Source organism: Phyllobates terribilis, unplaced genomic scaffold (genome assembly GCF_046119375.1).
Source record: "Phyllobates terribilis strain yellow unplaced genomic scaffold, ASM4611937v1 Scaffold_3__8_contigs__length_932513732, whole genome shotgun sequence".
NCBI classification, from domain to species: Eukaryota; Metazoa; Chordata; class Amphibia; order Anura; family Dendrobatidae; genus Phyllobates; species Phyllobates terribilis.
This window is the reverse complement of record NW_027362763.1, coordinates 432,756,872-432,777,402: the sequence shown is the minus strand read 5'-3', so window position 1 is coordinate 432,777,402 and position 20,531 is coordinate 432,756,872. Positions and strand designations below refer to the sequence as shown.

Sequence of the window (20,531 nt, the reverse complement as noted above, 5' to 3'; positions counted from 1 at the left end):
CACAGGTAGAGCTTAGCTCCAGGGCAGGAAATGGTGATGTTATAGATGTTGCTGTGCAGTGTAGTGCAGGTGATGGCGCAGATAATAATTCTAGGACACAACTTAATGGCGGTTTCCTCTTATCTTTACTTGCGGTGGTTAGGCAGACCGGGGCACGGGTACTAGCTGGTAGTAGAGGTCCGGGCGGCCTGGAAGCAAGTTGGGAATCCACCTCGCCAGGTGAAGTTGGAGGCCTTCCCTTTTCGCTAATCTCTTTGGCCCTGCTGCTTATAGCTGTGCTGTGGCCCTCGTCCTTGAGTAAAATGTCTTTGTGCTCATCCATATGACAGGCAGCTCGGACCTTCCTGGAGTGTCGCTCCCACGTGGCGGTGCTGGGCCCTATGTGCTGCCAAGCCTCCGGGCGTCTGATGGAGCCAAGAGACCTGCAGTCTTCTGCCCTCCGGTTTCTGCTGCTGGGCCTTCAGTGCCCCACAACCTCGGATTCCGGTGTCCGGTTCTTCTGCGCTTCTCTCTGGGGTGAGCTGCCGTGCAGCTCCACTCCCCAGGTCTTTCCTCTTCACTGTCCTGTATTCAACTCCTCTCCCTAACTCTAACTAACCCCGCCTCCAGATTCCAGTTGCTAAGGGGAGAAGCTCCCATTGCTGGTCTGGAGCCAGGAAAGTGTTGCATGCTAGTATACCTAATTAGGGGACCCCTCCTTGCTTCCAGGCATGGCATCACCCCCTTGTGAGGAAGGCAATGCCACTGTGGCAACCGGACTCCTGGGGTGCCACATTAACGCCAGAGAAAGAGGGCTGCAGAGACTCAGGCTTTCAGGTACATGCAGCCGTTGCAGTAGGTGGATGCAGGGATGAAGATCATGGGTGAGAGGAACTGCAGACAGCATCATAAAAATGATTTGAATTTGAATTTTACGTCAGCCACCAGTACATTGTCAGTTAATTTTTTAGATATCACAGTTTTTATAGAAAATGGGCAGTTAATTACAAAAAGTTATAGAAAGCCTACTGATAGTAACAGTTATCATAACTAGTTGCCATTTACCTGCGTGGCTCAGAAATATTCCTAAAGGACAATTTATGCAGACAAGGAGGAACTGCACTAATTATGAAGATTACCAGAATGAATCTGAAAAGATGATAGACCAATTCACCCAAAAAGGCTATAATGATACAGACCTCGAGAATCTGAGAGAAAAGGTAGGGAAAATTCCTAGAAATCAGCTGGTTGCTAAACAAAAAATAAGTGATTTAAAAAAAAAGAGCAATAATGATGTTTTTAAAATCCCAATAATCATGCAGTATAATCACGAATGTGGTAAATTAAAAAGAATTGTCCAAAAGTATTGGCCGTTATTAATGGAGGACAAAATTATTGGAGAGTACGTTCCTCCTAAACCCAGTTTTGTATATAGGAGGACAAAAAATCTGGCAAGTAAGATAGCCCCTACGGTGGTGTATAAAGAAAATGGGGTAATAAAAGAGAAATGGACAAAAGGTTTTTTTCCTTGCAAGGTGTGTACTATGTGCAAAGCAGCTAAGGCGAAAGAATCAGTACTATCTTTTTCTAATGATGAAGAAACAATCAGTATTTATACACACATATCTTGTCAATCAAGAGGAATAATTTATTGTATACAATGTCCTTGTAATAAGCACTATATAGAGAGAACAAAAAGACAATTAAAGGTGAGATTAAAAGAACATGCAAACAATATTATAAAACAATATACAGTTCATCCGCTTTCTTTACATTACAAAATGGCCCATAAAGGTAAATTAATAGGCACTAAATTCTGGGGAATTGAACAAATTAAAAAACATTGGAGAGGTGGCGATTATGTCAAACTAATGTCCAAAGCAGAAAGCAGATGGATATTCAGAATGAACTCACTGAAACCACATGGCCTCAATAGTGAGATCGAGCTTTTCGCTTTTAATTAAAAAAGGAGGGAGGAGGAAAAAAGAAGGAAAACACCTATCAGGCTGTCTGCAGTTCCTCTCACCCATGATCTTCATCCCTGTGTGGCGCCCCTGAGGGTTCGGTCGCCACAGGGGTACTGCATCTCTTTAAGGAGGTGTGGTATCTCTCCTTCGAGGTAAGGATGGTGCAGCTGTCAGGACCCCACCTCTGCATCCAACACTACACATCTCCCACCTGAGGGGGGCTAATATGCACCAGGGTGCTGCCCCAGCCGGGATAAGTGGAGATGGGGGAACCAAAGATAGGGGGAACCTAGTAGTGGGTGAGTGTGGAGGACGCACATTTAGGTTACACTTAATAATTCATATTTAATAAACAGCCATCTGGGGCTTATGGTCTTTTGATTGTGATCTTCATCACTGAACGCGGCTTTCTGTGTGAACCTGCAGTTGATGGGGACACGGTCCTCGTACTCTGGCCTTGAGTCGAGGAGCGGGTTAGAGTTAACGGCTGTCTCTACCCGGTCAACGTCCCTACCCAAGAAGGCCTGAGGGGAGCGGAGGAGTAAAGCTCTACAGGCAAAATGATCCCAGGGGGATGCAGACGGAGCGGTATACGCCGCCTGTCCTCGCTATTCTGGCCTAGTCAGATGGAGTCCTGCTGCAAAAGGGGTACCGGCCCCCGATATCTGACTCTGTCACTTCACGTCTTAGTCGGAGAAGCCCGGAGGCTCAGTGGATCCCATCGGGTAACGGACGGAGCGGAGTCGCCACCCGTACCCTTGTTCTGTGCTTAGTCCAGAGGGAGACCCGGCCTTAGTAGACGTACCACATACGGACAGGAGAGGACCTAGTGGGAACTTCTAGGAACACTCTGGTGCGGGGTCCTGACCAAGCATTTGAACTACTCGGAGGTTGTCAGACCACCGGTCCTGGTGGCCGCAGCGCGCCGTGAGGAGCAGGGAGAAGCCTTGCAGCTGTGCATTCTACCATGAGTAAAGCTTGGAAGACTACCCCTATGGCCTCCGGTTTCTTATTGCAACGCGGCACCGCACCACATTGCACCACATCTCCCACTACGACTCACATCCTCCTGTTCTCTCTGCTCCGCCTGTGGGGAGTAGTATCATCTCCGGCTGCCAATACATCCCGCCTCAGAGGACTGAACGCAGCGCTGGTGAGGAATCACCAGACACCACAGGTAGCGTAGTCAACACAACCACTCGATTAACACCAACTCTGAAAGTCCATTACACTCTTTTAAATGTGACGGTCCTGGGCACGGAACGGGTCCAGGCCACAGCTACAACCCACCAAACATCTGACCCGGCTCCTCTCAGGGCAGGGCTGCGAGCGTCACACCTGCATCCACCTAGTGCAATGGCTGCATGTACCTGAAAGCCCGAGTCTCTGAGAGTCTCTGCAGCCCTCTATCTCTGGCATTAACACGCCGTCTGAACCCATTTTCTGCAACACTCACGGCTTGTTCTACAGACTCCGGCACTTGTCCATCATCTCTAGTTGCAGTTGTGACTTCAAAGGACTCCTGGAAGCTGCACGCCTATATCTGAAGTGCTTCATTTGGACTACCATTTTCTCTAAGACAGGTAGGAATCACTCTTTTTGTATTTTATGAGTGATTTGTTTTAATCATTTCATTATTATTTGCACCAGGGCATACGGTGCTTTGAGATTGCGGCTCTTTGCCTATCTGATCTTACTATAGCAGCAGCGCTACTGCAGTTTTTTACATTTTACTTTAGGATTTAATTTTACATACTGTATTTCAGACACTTTTCAAATGTTTAAGGGCATACAAATTGAAAGTTTGAAAATTGCAAAAATGTAAAAATTTAAATAAAGTGACACTGGTTGGAATGGAAAGAATTGACCTGGTCAGGAAGGGGAAAACAGGCAGGGGGGTGACCACAGGCCCGATGTCAGCAACCGGCGCACCTGGGCAAGTGCTGGGGCCCTGAGCTAGCAGGGGGGGCCCCACTCGCTGTCAGGGACACCAGCGCACTATGGGGCCCGTGACTCAGGGGGGCCCAGTGCCAGCGCCCGTGAGTGGGCCCTCCCGCTTGCTCAGGGCCCCGGCACTTGCAATACTTACCTCTCCCTGTTCCTCCGCTGGTCCTGTCTCTTCCACGTCTTCTGACTGTGAAGTCTCAGGGCAGAGGGCACGATGATGTCAATACAGTGCGCCCTCTGCTAAGCAGTCACAGTGCAGAGCAGGAAGGCGGTAACGCTAAGGAGTCCAGAAGAGAGCAGCCGTCAGCAAGAACGAGGAGAGGTGAGTATTTCATTTTTTTTATGTATGGCGCATTATATGGGGCCCATTATATATGGAGCATTATATGGGGTTCATTATATATGAAACAATATATGGGGCCCATGATATATGGAGCATTATATGGAGTATTATATATGGAGCAATATACTGGGCCCATTATATATGGAGCATTATATGAGGCCCATTATGTATGGAGCATTATATGGGGATCATTATATATGGAGCATTATATGAGGCCCATTATGTATGGAGCATTATATGGGGCCCTTTATATATGGAGCATTATATGAGGCCATTATTCTGTATGGAGCATTATATGGGGCCCATTATTCTGTATGGAGCATTATATGGGGCCCATTATTCTGTATGGAGCATTATATGGGGCCCATTAAATATGGAGCGTTATATGGGACCAATTATATATGGAGCATTATATGAGGCCCATTATTCTATGTGGAGCATTATATGGGGCTCATTATATATGGAGCATTATATGAGGCCCATTAAGTATGGAGCATTATATGGGGCCCATTATATATGGAGCATTATATGAGGCCCATTATTCTGTATGGAGCAATATATGGGGTTCGTTATTCTGTATGGAGCAATATATGGGGTCCATTATACTGTATGGAGCATTATATGGGGCCCATTATATATGGAGCATTATATGGGGTTCATTATATATGAAACAATATATGGGGCCCATGATATATGGAGCATTATATGGGGCCATTATATATGGAGCATTATATATGGAGCAATATACTGGGCCCATTATATATGGAGCATTATATGAGGCCCATTATATATGAAGCATTGTATTGGGGCTCATTATATATGGAGCATTATATGAGGCCCATTAAATATGGAGCGTTATATGGGACCAATTATATATGGAGCATTATATGAGGCACATTATTCTATGTGGAGCATTATATGGGGCTCATTATATATGGAGCATTATATGAGGCCCATTAAGTATGAAGCATTATATGGGGCCCATTATATATGGAGCATTATATGAGGCCCATTATTCTGTATGGAGCAATATATGGGGTTCGTTATTCTGTATGGAGCAATATATGGGGTCCATTATACTGTATGGAGCATTATATGGGGCCCATTATATATGGAGCATTATATGGGGTTCATTATATATGAAACAATATATGGGGCCCATGATATATGGAGCATTATATGGGGCCATTATATATGGAGCATTATATATGGAGCAATATACTGGGCCCATTATATATGGAGCATTATATGAGGCCCATTATATATGAAGCATTGTATTGGGGCTCATTATATATGGAGCATTATATGAGGCCCATTATGTATTGTTCATTATACGAGGCCCATTATGTATGGAGCTTTATATGGGGCCCATTATATATGGAGCATTATATGAGGCCATTATTCTGTATGGAGCATTATATGGGGCCCATTATTCTGTATGGAGCATTATACGGGGCCCATTATTCTGTATGGAGCAATATATGGGGTCCATTATATTGTATGGAGCATTATATGGGGCCCATTATATATGGAGCATTATATGGGGTTCATTCTATATGAAACAATATATGGGGCCCATGATATATTTAGCATTATATGGGGCCATTATATATGGAGCATTATATATGGAGCAATATATATGGAGCAATATACTGGGCCCATTATATATGGAGCATTATATGAGGTCCAATATATATGGAGCATTGTATTGGGGCTCATTATATATGGAGCATTATATGAGGCCCATTATGTATGGAGCATTATATGGGGCCCATTATATATGGAGCATTATATGAGGCCATTATTCTGCATGGAGCATTATATAGGGCCCATTATTCTGTATGGAGCATTATATGGGGCCCATTATTCTATATGGAGCATTATATGGGGCCCATTATATATGGAGCATTATATGAAGCCCATTATTCTGTATGGAGCAATATATAGGGCTCGTTATTCAGTATGGAGCAATATATGGGGCCCATTATTCTGTATGGAGCATTATATAGGGTGCATTATATTGTATGGAGCATTATATGGGGCTCATTATATATGGAGCATTATATGAAGCCCATTATATATGGAGCATTATATGGGGCCCATTATATATGGAGCATTATATGGAGCCCATTATATATGGAGCATTATGTGGAGCCCATTATATATGGAGCATTGTATGGGGTCAATTATATATGGAGCATTATAAAGGGTCCATTATACTGTATGGAGCATTATATGAGACCCATTATTCTGTATGGAGCATTATATGGGGCCTATTATGCTGTATGGAGCATTATATTGAGCCCATTATATATGGTGCATTATATGAGGCCCATTATTCTGTATGGAGCATTATATGGGGCTCATTATATATGGAGCATTGTATGGGGCTCATTATATATGGAGCATTATATGTGGCCCATTATATATGGAGCATTGTATGGAGCGCATTATATATGGAGCATTGTATGGGGCTCATTATATATGGAGCATTATATGGGGTCTATTATACTGTATGGAGCATTATATGAGACCCATTATTCTGTATGGAGCATTATATGGGGCCCATTATGTTGTATGGAGCATTACATGGGGCCCATTATATATGGAGCATTATATATGGAGCATTATATGAGGCCCATTATATATGGATCATTATATAGAGCCCATTATATATGGAGCATTGTATGGGGCTCATATATGGAGCATTATATGAGGTCCATTATACTGTATGGAGCATTATATGAGACCCATTATTCTGTATGGAGCATTATATGGGGCCCATTATATATGGAGCATTATATGAGGCCCATTATATATGGATCATTATATAGAGCCCATTATATATGGAGCATTGTATGGGGCTCATTATACTGTATGGAGCATTATATGGGGCCCATTATTCTGTATGGAGCATTATATGGGGCCCATTATTTTGTATGGAGCATTATATGGGGCCCATTATATATGGAGCATTATATGGTGCCCATTATATATGGAGAATTATATGAGACCCATTATTCTATATGGAGCATTATATGGGGCCCATTATATATGGAGCATTATATGAGGCCCATTATTCTGCATGGAGCAATATATGGGGCTCATTATTCTGTATGGAGCAATATATGGGGTCCATTATACTGTATGGAGCATTATATGGGGCCCATTATATATGGAGCATTATATGGGATTCATTATATATGAAACAATATATGGGGCCCATGATATATGGAGCATTATATGGGGCCATTATATATGGAGCATTATATATGGAGCAATATACTGGGCCCATTATATATGGAAAACTATATGAGGCCCATTATATATGAAGCATTGTATTGGGGCTCATTATATATGGAGCATTATATGAGGCCCATTATGTATGGAGCATTATATGGGGCCCATTATATATGGAACATTATATGAGGCCATTATTCTGTATGGAGCATTATATGGGGCCCATTATTCTGTATGGAGCATTATATGGGGCCCATTATTCTGTATGGAGCATTATATGGGGCCCATTATTCTGTATGGAGCAATATATGGGGTCCATTATACTGTATGGAGCATTATATGGGGCTCATTATATATGGAGCATTATATGGGGTTCATTATATATGAAACAATATATGGGGCCCATGATATATGGAGCATTATATGGGGCCATTATATATTGAGCAATATACTGGGCCCATTATATATGGAGCATTATATGAGGTCCATTATATATGGAGCATTGTATTGGGGCTCATTATATATGGAACATTATATGAGGCCCATTATGTATGGGGCCCATTATATATGGAGCATTATATGAGGCCATTATTCTGTATGGAGCATTATATGGGGCCCATTATTCTGTATGGAGCATTATATGGGGCCCATTATTCTATATGGAGCATTATATGGGGCCCATTATATATGGAGCGTTATATGAGGACCATTATTCTGTATGTAGCAATATATGGGGCTCGTTATTCTGTATGGAGCAATATATGGGGCCTATTATTCAATATGGAGCATTATATGGGGTCCATTATACTGTATGGAACATTATATGGGGCTCATTAAATATGGAGCATTATATGAAGCCCATTATATATGGAGCATTATATGGGGCCCATTATATATGGAGCATTATATGGAGCCCATTATATATGGAGCATTGTATGGGGCCAATTATATATGAAGCATTATAAGGGGTCCATTATACTATATGGAGCATTATATGAGGCCCATTATTCTGTATGGAGCATTATATGGGGCCCATTATGCTGTATGGAGCATTATATGGGGCCCATTATATATGGTGCATTATATGAGGCCCATTATTCTGTATGGAGCATTATATGGGGCTCATTATATATGGAGCATTATATAGGGCCCATTATATATGGAGCATTATATGAGGCCCATTATTCTGTATGGAGCATTATATGGGGCTTATTATACTGTATGGAGCATTATATGAGACCCATTATTCTGTATGGAGCATTATATGGGGCCCATTATGTTGTATGGAGCATTATATGGGGCCCATTATATATGGTGCATTATATGAGGCCCATTATTCTGTATGGAGCATTATATGGGGCTCATTATATATGGAGCATTATATGGGGCCCATTATATATGGAGCATTGTATGGAGCCCATTATATATGGAGCATTGAATGGGGCTCATTATATATAGAGCATTATATGGGGTCCATTATGCTGTATGGAGCATTATATGAGACCCATTCTGTATGGAGCATTATATGGGGCCCATTATGTTGTATGGAGCATTATATGGGGCCCATTGTATATGGAGCATTATATGAGGCCCATTATATATGGAGCATTATATGGGGCCCATTATATATGGATCATTATATCGAGCCCATTATATATGGAGCATTGTATGTGGCTCATTATATATGGAGCATTATATGGGGTCCATTATACTGTATGGAGCATTATATGAGACCCATTATTCTGTATGGAGCATTATATGGGGTCTATTATGTTGTATGGCGCATTATATGGGGCCCATTATATATGGAGCATTATATGAGGCTTGCTATTCTGTATGGAGCAATATATGGGGTCCATTATTCGGTATGGAGCAATATATGTGGTCCATTATTTTGTATGAAGCAATATATGGGGCTCCTTATACTGTATGAAGGACCATACTGTCCGGTCTAAAATGAAAATTTTTGAATCCCTCCAGGGCACGCATTGTGCATTGTGAGGATTCGCCGGTTTCTGAGCTATTGTAGAACTTATAATAGATATCACTCATGTAATGTAAGAAGTAAGTGAAATCTTATCTGTGCATTATGAATCGAGGTATGTGATAAAGGGTCCCACTGAAACTCTTTCGCCTGGGGCCCATGAAAACCTGGAGCCGGCCCTGGGTGACCATTTACATTTCCTATGTTGCAGAATTGCAATGTATCCGTAAAAATTGGATACTATCCTGTGAGTCTCATCCGAAAATCTTTGCATGTTGCAATTTTTTTGGTCAGTGAAAAAAATCATTCATCTGCACTGCCTCATTGAATAACATTGATCCGAGTGCGATCTGTTTTTTAAATGGATAGCACTCGGCCCAAAAATACCATTATGTGCATGAGCCCATACAGTGGAAGGCTTGATTTCTGTAGGAGGTGACACTCCTTTCTGGTGGTTCTTTTCCTTACAACTCTCAAACTAAAGGGAAATCGCACCCTGGTATTATGCTATACATTGTGTTTTCTTACAACATTATCTTCATAGTTGACAGAACCGCACGAAAACTATTATAATGTGCCAAGAGATAATCCTTGGAAGCTCAATGGACACCAACTTCAGTCATTTGTTTTGCTCATATATAATCTCCAGCTACCACATTGGCCTGAAATAATGTCACAAGGCTACCCAAGTCCAACAAGGCCTTGCTAAAATAGTGATTTACAGTAACACGGCATTGCTGAGGCTCAGTCTTTTTTAAGGTGATGAGATCTGGCAAACAGTGGCTGATGCCATGCATTATCACAGTCTATAGACTTTGAGGTGATTGGGCATTAGGCAGTAATGTTTACCATTTGATGGCATCTCCAGCACTGGATTAACCCTAGTCTCTGTAGCATTGAGTCCTTTCAAAGGCTATTAGCCAATTTGAGACCACCATTAGTCTCTTGAGCAAATTTTCCTTTAAGTGCACGTTTCTATAGTTTCTGATTGTAGAAAATGTTTTTACTAGAGGAAGTCACAGGTTTGGCTCTCCTAGGATGTGATTGTTCCAAAGAGACATATTGGAAGTAGTTCTCAGCCACAAGAAACCTTTTCACGAAGTTGACAAGCTGGTGTACAATTTTAGGGACCCCATGTCCATCAAAAGGACAATCAGGCACCCACTTCTCTGTTTTATGGCACCTCTAGCACAGACCCGCCTGCTCTGCAGTGGCAATAGCCACGTGTTACCCAGGTGGGTCACCCAAGCATCCGCTAAAGAGCAGCACAGCACATCCACTTCTTTAAGACTTGGCAACCACCTCCTGGGAACCCAATGATCTTTTGGCAATGGGTCATCTCACCATCTTACATTGGTCCTGTTGGTAGCCCACACACTCATTATTTACTTACACTGTAATTTATCACTGAACCTCTTTTGAAAGGCAGCTGCTGTGTCTTTACCTCAACAGGACGTATTGTACAAAAACTCCTACTTTTTCAAAACTCTCTTGGGTAGAAAGCTTTGATAGTTTACATAATGCTTTCTAACTCATTTATTCATTATGCTGATCCTTAATAATTGTTTTACTTCAGTTTTAGATTTCACTGATCCCTTCAGCACAGAAGTAAAGCCAAGAATCCTTTTAATGGGATTACGAAGAAGTGGGAAATCTTCCATTCAGAAAGTTGTGTTTCATAAGATGTCACCAAACGAAACACTTTTTCTGGAAAGTACCAACAAAATTTGCAGGGAAGATGTGTCCAACAGTTCCTTTGTAAACTTCCAAATCTGGGATTTCCCTGGCCAGATTGATTTCTTTGATCCGACATTTGATTATGAAATGATTTTTAGAGGAACTGGAGCACTGATATTTGTCATTGACTCACAGGTAAGTAGTCCTAAATTATCAGCACTAGTTTTTAAAATATTTTCAATATTTTAAAATGTGTTTTTTTTCCCATCTGTTGTTAGGTTACACATCGTATATGCACAAGAAACAACTGGGCGTGACTTTTTTAGTAAAGTATTACTAGTAAACTAATACTAGTAAAGTATGTGGTCAGCACGAAAAGTATTTTTTAATTGACACAGCTGAGAAAAAGAATGATTATGAAATAGAAATGACTGTGCAAATGACTGCTATATTGTCTGGTAGAGCTGTATGCAACACCCATATAGTATACCTGTACAGTAGTTTTACATTCATTCATCAAGCTTGCTAACCTATTAACTGGTCATTCCGTTTTTCATTAAAAAGACGGGGTCACTGCTATGATGTTGTGACGAGCAACACAGTATTCCTATCCATTCTAATATATTATTTCACGGTATTATATTTTCCCGAACATACTACAACCCCTGGCAAAAATTATGGAATCACCGGGCTCAGAGGATGTTCATTCAGTTGTTTAATGTTGTTGAAAAAAAGCAGATCAGAGACATGGCACAAAACTAAAGTCATTTCAAATGGCAACTTTAGGGCTTTAAGAAACACTAAAAGAAATCAAGATAAATAATGTGGTACTCAGTAAGGGCAATTTTTTTCAGACCAAGCAGAGGGAGAAAATTATGGAATCACTCAATTCTGAGGAAAAAATTATGGAATCATGAAAAACAAACACACAAAAGAACACTCCAATACATCACTAGTATTTTGTTGCACCACCTCTGGCTTTAATAACAGCTTGCAGTCTCTGAGGCATGGACTTAATGAGTGACAAACCGTACTCTTTATCAATCTTGCTCCAACTTTTTCTGATTGTTGTTGCCAGAACAGCTTTGCAGTTTGGCGCCTTGTCATGGACCATTTTCTTCAACTTCCACTAAAGATTTTTAATTGGATTGAGATCCTGAATCCGCCCTCAGTCTGTGGAGATCCAGGCCAGGAAGGGGAACATAAATGGATGGAGGACATATATATATATACACCAGGATGGGGCCACGATGAGGGACATATATACCAGGATGAAGGACATATACGGTTGAAACCAGATGTTCACATACACTATATAAAAAGACACATATGCATGTTTTTCTCAATATCTGACATGAAATCAGAATAAACCTTTCCTGTTTTGGGTTAATTAGGATTACCATCATTTTTAATATTTGCCAAATGCCAGAATAATGAGAGAGACAATATTTTAAGGCATTTTTATTACTTACTGCAAAGTCAAAAGTTTACATACATTTCATTAGTATTTGGGACCATTGCCCTTAAACTGAATGACTTGGGTCAAACGTTTGGGATATCCTTCCACAAGCTTCTCACAATAGAAAGTCGCAATTTGGGCGCATTCCTCCTGACAAAACTGGTGTAACTGATCCAGGTTTGTAGGTCGCCTTGCTCGCACCTGCCTTTTCAGCTTTGCCCATAAATTTTCCATAGGATTGAGATCAGGGCTTTGTGATGGCCACTACAAAATATTGACTTTGTTATCCTTAAGCCACTTTGTTACCATTTTGGCAGTATGCTTCGGGTCATTGTCCATTTGGAAGACCCATTTCCGCCCAAGCTTTAACTTCCTGGCTGATGTCTTGAGTTGTTGTTTCAGTATTGCCACATAATCTTCTTTTCTCATGATGCCATCTATGCCAGCAGCTGACATCAGCGTGCATATGATGGGGCGCATGACTGTAACGTCACGCGCTTCCGTCGCAGACCGAAGTCACATGCCGGCTTCACAGGAGGACGCGAGTGGCGCGGGAGCGAAGAAAAGGTGAATAGAGTTTTTGTTTATTATTTTTTTAAATAAGTGGTCATACTGCTATATAGGACTGATCTTTAGCGTATATGACTATGGGGGTACATTATACTACTATATATGACTATGGGGTGCATTATACTGGTATGAATGACTATGGTGGTGCATTATACTACTATATATGACTATGGAGTGCATTATACTACTATATATGACTATGGAGGTGCATTACACTACTGTGTATGACTGAGCTGTGCATTATACTTTATGGATGACTATGCGCTGTGCATTATACTTTATGGATAATTATGGGCTGTGCATTATACTATATGAAGGACTATGAGCTGAGCATCATACTACATGGATGACCATGTGCTATGCAGTATATTATATGGAGGACTATGGGCTGTGCATTATACTATATAGAAGACTATGGGCTGTGCATTATACTACATGGATGACTATGGGCTGTACAGTATATTATATGGAAGACTATGGGATGCATTATACTATATGGAGGACTATGTGGATTGCATTATACTTTTCCTATGGATCCCCATTACTGGTAAGAATAGTGGTTTATTTTTTTCTATACATTAAAGAACAGTGGCAGAACGGGGGGCATATACCAAGATGGGGGATGTATATACCAGGATGTGGACAGGGATGGAGGGTGCACACATATATATATATATTATATTCAAGATGGGGGGCCCTCTTCCAAATCTATCTTGCACTGGGGCCCATCAGACTCTAGTTACACCACCGCTGGGGTGGCTTTTGATTATTCATGCTGCAATGATTACATTGCGCCAGCCTGGCTAATCAAAAGCTGTGCGAGGATTCCGTAAGGTAAGAGATTTCGGGAGCTTCCCAATCAGTGGCCAGAGACTACTGACCTGACCAAGTCCAGCAAATAGATCCGCCTATCTTTAGTTAGTAGTTCTTCACTCTGACTTCTAAAGGTAGATCTGTGATCTCTACTGCTCTGACTGCATTCAGAGGTTTGTTGTCTTCTTAGAACAATTTCCAAACTGGATAAAGCTGTAGGAAAACTTTTACTATTGGTTATCAAGCTGGTTTGGGATTTTCAGACTCAAAATGTAAATAAGGCCTCATCTGCTAGTCCATTTTTCACAGATATGTACTATGTGTCTTTTCATATGCCCGTTTTTTTCCCCAATCCAATAGTTTGCAAAAAGAAAATACGGAGATGTGTCCAAGTTTGGTTTTATTTGCGGATCAAATGATAGGATCCCTGTTTCTAATGGACAGCACATGGGTGGCATCAATATGCAGTTTGTTTGAAAAATGGACATGTGAATTTGGCCTTAGAATGTGTACGGTCACTGACAATACACAGAGATCTTGGAAATGGGGAGGAACATAAGATATATTGGAAAGTTGCATAATTTTTCATTTATACAGTGATTAAACATTATTTATATAATGCTAAAATGATTATTCTCATCTGGTGATATGTGAGTGCAAAAACATTAACATTGTAATTGCTCTAATGCCTCGTTCAGACATGAGTTTTTCATGTAGGAGATCTAGCCATGTTTTTCACGGACAGAACTATTATAATCAATGGGGCTGTTAAAGGGAATGTGTCACCCCCCTGGGCGATATCAGACTTCTACTATGGGCATACAGGTGATAGAAATGTAAATTTATACTTACCTGTATGGCCCATAGTAGAAGTCTGATTGCAGAGAAAAGCACTTTAATCAATTCTTTTTTCCACAGGCTTGGTGTCCGGGGGATGCCAAGAAATCCCCGCCTATGTGCTTATTATTCCCCTAAATCCCCACCTATATGCTTAATTACCATATTTCCCCCCTCCCCTGCACGTCATAGGGTCCGCACAGAATCATGGAGACATGTCTGATTTTGATCTGAGATAAGGATAGAAAAAAAATCGGCAGCACTCGGATGCTATCCATGTGCTGTCCTAATGAAGTGACCGCGGGCAAGGTCGCGCGTTGATATCCATGATCTGGCCCAGCAAGACCCCCACACTCAGACTCTACCTTGATAACCATATCTTTACTTGTATACATTTTTAACACAGCAGAACACAGTAAATGACAACCGTAAATGTTCACAGCAATAACGTGTACTTATAAGCTGACCCTCACTGTCCCTACTCACACGTTACCAGTCCTTTACTCCAGAAGGATGTGTCCCCCGTCGCAGGCCTGTCTGTCTTTGCAGGAAGGCGTCCCAGTCGAAGAAAAACAGGAACAGCAGACTTCACTGAAAGGAAGGAATACTTCAGCCTCTCGCCAGAGGTCCCGCTTACAGTCTCTCTGGTCCGGGTAGTAGCTCTTGTGGATTCCCTTATGTGGTTCACACTTCAGTAGCGGGGAGTGTAACAGCTGAATCCTTCAGCAGTGCGGAAGCTGGGGAAAACTCTGAGGATAAGGTGTCAGATAACAGAAACCATGTTGAGAGTATCCTCTACGGCACACACGAGGACCTGCACACCGTCCTGGTTCTTTTTTACAGACCACCTCCGACTCTCCGCGTGCTTTTTTTCACTTTGCTCACGTGACTCTCCAGGGAGGGACACAAGAGACTCAGTGTTTTCCTCTGTCATCACATCCTGCGCAGGTGCAACCTCTGGCCACAAGGTGGCAACACCATCCTGCGTTATCATTTCTGTCACAGGCTCTATCTCAATTATCACAGAACAGCCAGAGCCTGCCAGCTCACTTACAAACAATTTCGTAAATGCATGGAAATCAGACTCCAACTGTTTGTTAAATTTCAAATAGCAGCCCCCGTACTTATGAACCCAAGGTTAAATGCCTGGTGCAGTGGTGCAATGGCTATTTGAAATTTAAGCGGCCAGAGTCAAATTTCCATGCATTTATGAAATAGTTTGTCTCTAGTGTATATCTGTGGAAGGTCGATTAGACCGAAACTTCAACACTTTTATACACTATTCCTTGATTTCAATAAAAATTAATCTTTTAGAGTGCCGGATTCCGCTTATCTTGGCTATCTCATACATAAATCTGACTTGCAACAATTTACAAAATACAACCAGTTCTCACATTCCCTAATAGCTCAGTGTGTTATTAGGCTGATTCCCATGTGAAAGGTCACTTGTTCGAATCGAGGAGCAGCCATGAAGTTGATTTTCCAAGAAAAGAGAAACAGCATCATCCAGCTCATCAATAGTGGTCTCTCAGCCAAGAAAATTGACAAACTGCATCAAGTGAGTGCCATGACAGTTGGAAGAATACTAAATAAAGTCTGTCCATCCATTCCAAAGCCAAGAGGTGGACGTCCGGGCAAAATATCGGAGTCAACAAGTCCGCTCATCATAAGGTCTATCAGTTCTGGTGCGACAAATACGGCAGTGCAGATGGCTCGTATGCTTCGTAATAGTGAGATCACAGAAGTCCATGCCAGCATCGTGTGACGCATGTTACACAGTCAGGAATGGTGGCCCAAGAAAAGTTGAAGAAGCCTTGGCTTCAATATTGTCATAAAAAGCATTTGGTCAAGTTTTCAAAAAAGTACGAAAAGTGGACAGTAGAAGAGTGGAAAGGGGTGATTTGGAGCAATATGACAATGAAGAAGAGGTGCTTTATTGGCCCTCACAGCCAATTATCTGATCAAGAGCATGCCCACAAGGATTCAGGCAGTCTTGAAAACCAAAGGTGGATTAATAAAATACTAACAAAATAATAGAAATTCAAATTGAGATTTTTAGGAGCAAATCAGTAACAATGCAGTGACATGACAAGAATCTGCATAACTAATCATATGCTAAATAGTTGCAAGTCAAAATTATTTATGAGATATCCCAGATGATTGTCTATAAAATGATTGAAGTCTCACTTTCAAAGCATTAGTGGATGGTGAGATATGGAGACAGAAAGTCCAAAGCTCAAAACATTGTTTTTTGCTTGTCAGTGTATCAGTAAGTTTACTGGGTGCAGCAGTTGTGATACAATCAAAGTTTTTAGATGTAACAGAGCTCAGAAAGCTAACACCGCCCACAACACAGGAGCACATAGTCTAAGGGCTCTTTCACACGTCCGGATATTTCCAGTACTGGAAAAGCCAGTACCGGGGATATCCGTGTCCGTGTGCACCTGTGTGGCACTTACCAATAAACAATGACCAGAACAAAATGATCGATAATATGATCATTCTGTTCTCATATGCAGTACATATTATTGCAGGATATCACTGCTTAACACAAGGCAAAGTGCCTATAATGATGATTTTCATGCTTAAAAATCTAATCAGCCTACGAACAAGCATTTTGCTAATTTGTAGGGTGACTGATAGCACGTTTACAAGAATACAGCAGCACTTTATATGCACTAAGATGTATACAAAGATTGAATATGTGAAATTTAATCTGCTATTACTGCTACAGTTAGGTCCATATATATTTGGACAGAGACAACATTTTTCTAATTTTGGTTCTAGACATTACCACAATGAATTTTAAACAAAGCAATTCAGATGCAGTTGAAGTTCAGACTTTCAGCTTTCATTTGAGGGTATCCACATTAAAATTGGATGAAGGGTTTAGGAGTTTCAGCTTCTTAACATGTGCCACCCTGTTTTTAAAGGGGCCAAAAGTAATTGGACAATTGACTCCAATGCTATTTCATGGACAGGTGTGGGCAATCCCTTCGTTATCTCTTTCTCAATTAAGCAGATAAAATGCCTGGAGTTGATTTGAGGTGTGGTGCTTGCATTTGGAAGGTTTTGGTGTGAAGTAAACATGTGGTCAAAGGAGCTCTCCATGCAGGTGAAACAAGCCATCCTTAAGCTGCAAAAACAGAAAAAACCCATCCGAGAAATTGCTACAACATTAGGAGCGGCAAAATCTACAGTTTGGTACATCCTGAGAAAGAAAGAAAGCACTGGTGAACTCATCAATGCAAAAAGACCTGGGTGCCCACGGAAGACAACAGTGGTGGATGATCGCAGAATAATCTCCGTGGTGAAGAGAAACCCCTTCACAACAGCCAATCAAGTGAACAACACTCTCCAGGAGGTAGGCGTATCAATATCCAAATCTACCATAAAGAGAAGACTGCATGAAAGTAAATACAGAGAGTTCACTGCACGGTGCAAGCCACTCATAAGCATCAAGAATAAAAAGGCTAGACTGGACATTGCTAAAAAACATCTAAAAAAGCCAGCACAGTTCTGGAAGAACATTCTTTGGACAGATGAAACCAAGATCAACCTCTACCAGAATGATGGAAAGAGAAAAGTATGGCGAAGGCGTGGTACAGCTCATGATCCAAAGCATACCGCATCATCGGTAAAACACGGCGGAGGCAGTGGGATGGCTTGGGCATGCATGGCTGCCAGTGGCACTGGGTCACTAGTGTTTATTGATGATGTGACACAGGACAGAAACAGACAAATTAATTCAGATGTATTCAGAGCCATACTGTGTGCTCAGATCCAGCCAAATGCAGCCAAACTGATTGGTCGTAGTTTCATACTACAGATGGACAATGACCCAAAACATAAAGCCAAAGCAACCCAGGAGTTTATTAAAGCAAAGAAGTGGAATATTCTTGAATGGCCAAGTCAGTCACCTGATCTCAACCCAATTGAGCATGCATTTCACTTGTTAAAGACTAAACTTCAGACAGAAAGGCCCACAAACAAACAGCGACTGAAAACCACCGCAGTGAAGGCCTGGCAGAGCATCAGAAAGGAGGAAACACAGCGTCTGGTGATGTCCATGAGTTCAAGACTTCAGGCAGTCATTGCCAACAAAGGGTTTTCAACCAAGTACTAGAAATGAACATTTTATTTACAATTATTTAATCTGTCCAATTACTTTTGGTCCCTTTAAAAACAGGGTGGCACATGTTAAGGAGCTGAAACTCCTAAACCCTTCATCCAATTTTAATGTGGATACCCTCAAATGAAAGCTGAAAGTCTGAACTTCAACTGCATCTGAATTGTTTTGTTTAAAATTCATAGACAAATGTTGTCTCTGTCCAAATATATATGGACCTAACTGTATATAGAATACACTTCTAAAATGAAAGTTGAGCACAAATTGGCCAATTTGTGTATAACCACCGGCCATGATAAGGTGATGACAGAAAGGTATGCCTTGTCGCAGCTGGTAGGAACACACACATTTACCAATTTTCTAAGTATATTTTATATAGCAGTAATGCAGTTTATATCTTACATATTCAATCTTTGCATTCATCTTAGAAAATACAGTGTGGAACATTTAGACCAGCAGATAATCGGGAATAACTGTTCGTGCAAACCGATCCATTGATTATCGACTCATGTAAAAGGGCCATTACAATATGTTTCCTATTTGCAATATGCAAATAAGTATTGTGCGAACATACCCTAACACTGATGGAATGAAGGGAAAGAACAGAGAGAGCAGAAACAGCTTGGAGCAGTATGCTGTCGAATCTAAGTCAGAAACATCTGCACCACCAGCCATGTGAAGAACTTATACATGTTGCTGAACAACAGCAAAATAGTAGGGATATTAAAAACAGTGCAAAGGAGTCAAGAACTAAAAAAATTGTAGCCGATCCTATCCTACAACTCATTACAGTTTCAATAGTAATGACCGATTTACACGAACCAATAATCAGAACGATTGTGCCAAATTATCTGTCTGTGTAAGTTATCAATCACATGTCCATGATTTTTCTTTGTATGCTAAAAATGGTGTGAGTTTCCTTAGTTTATTGGATACAAGTTTTATCAGTGTTTGGTCAGTGTGTCAGTTTTTAGCACAATGCACGCTGTCAGGATTCTCCATGCCGGGAGGGTGCGTGACCGCAAGTACAGTGGGGAAAAAAAGTATTTAGTCAGCCACCAATTGTGCAAATTCTCCCACTTAAAAAGATGAGAGAGGCCTTCGACAGTTCTTTGGTCTTCACCACAGTGGAGTTTGGAGTGTGACTGTTTGAGGTTGCGGACAGGTGACTTTTATACTGATAACAAGTTCAAACAGGTGCCAGTACTACAGGTAATGAGTGGAGGACAGAGGAGCCTCTTAAAGAAGAAGTTACAGGTCTGTGAGAGCCAGAAATCTTGCTTGTTTGTAGGTGACCAAATACTTATTTTCCACCAAAACTTAAAAAAAAATTTCTTTCCAAATCAGAAAATGTAATTTTCAGGATTTGTTTTCTCACTTTGTCTCTCATAGTTGAGGTCTAGCTATGATGTCAATTACTGACCTCTCTCATCTTTTTAAGTGGGAGTACTTGCACAATTGGTGGCTGACTAAATAATTTTTTTCCCCACTGTATGTGATTTGCATACATGTCATGTGCCAACTAGACATGCGTGATCACGCTCTATAGTGAATTGAGCGAGGCTGGACACATCTAGTCGGAATGT

The 20,531-nt window shown here is 41.2% G+C and overlaps 1 protein-coding gene across 2 annotated transcripts in view; it reads left to right on the top strand.

Annotated features, from left to right (window-relative positions):
* Positions 1-20,531, top strand: part of RRAGD (Ras related GTP binding D) — an 87,607-nt gene that overhangs the window by 26,579 nt on the left and 40,497 nt on the right. For both annotated transcript variants that reach the window (XM_073675700.1, XM_073675699.1), the window contains exon 2: positions 11,037-11,332. In XM_073675700.1, coding sequence (XP_073531801.1) covers positions 11,090-11,332 — 243 coding nt within the window. In that variant the 5' untranslated portion in view covers positions 11,037-11,089. The remainder of the gene's footprint in view (positions 1-11,036; positions 11,333-20,531) is intronic.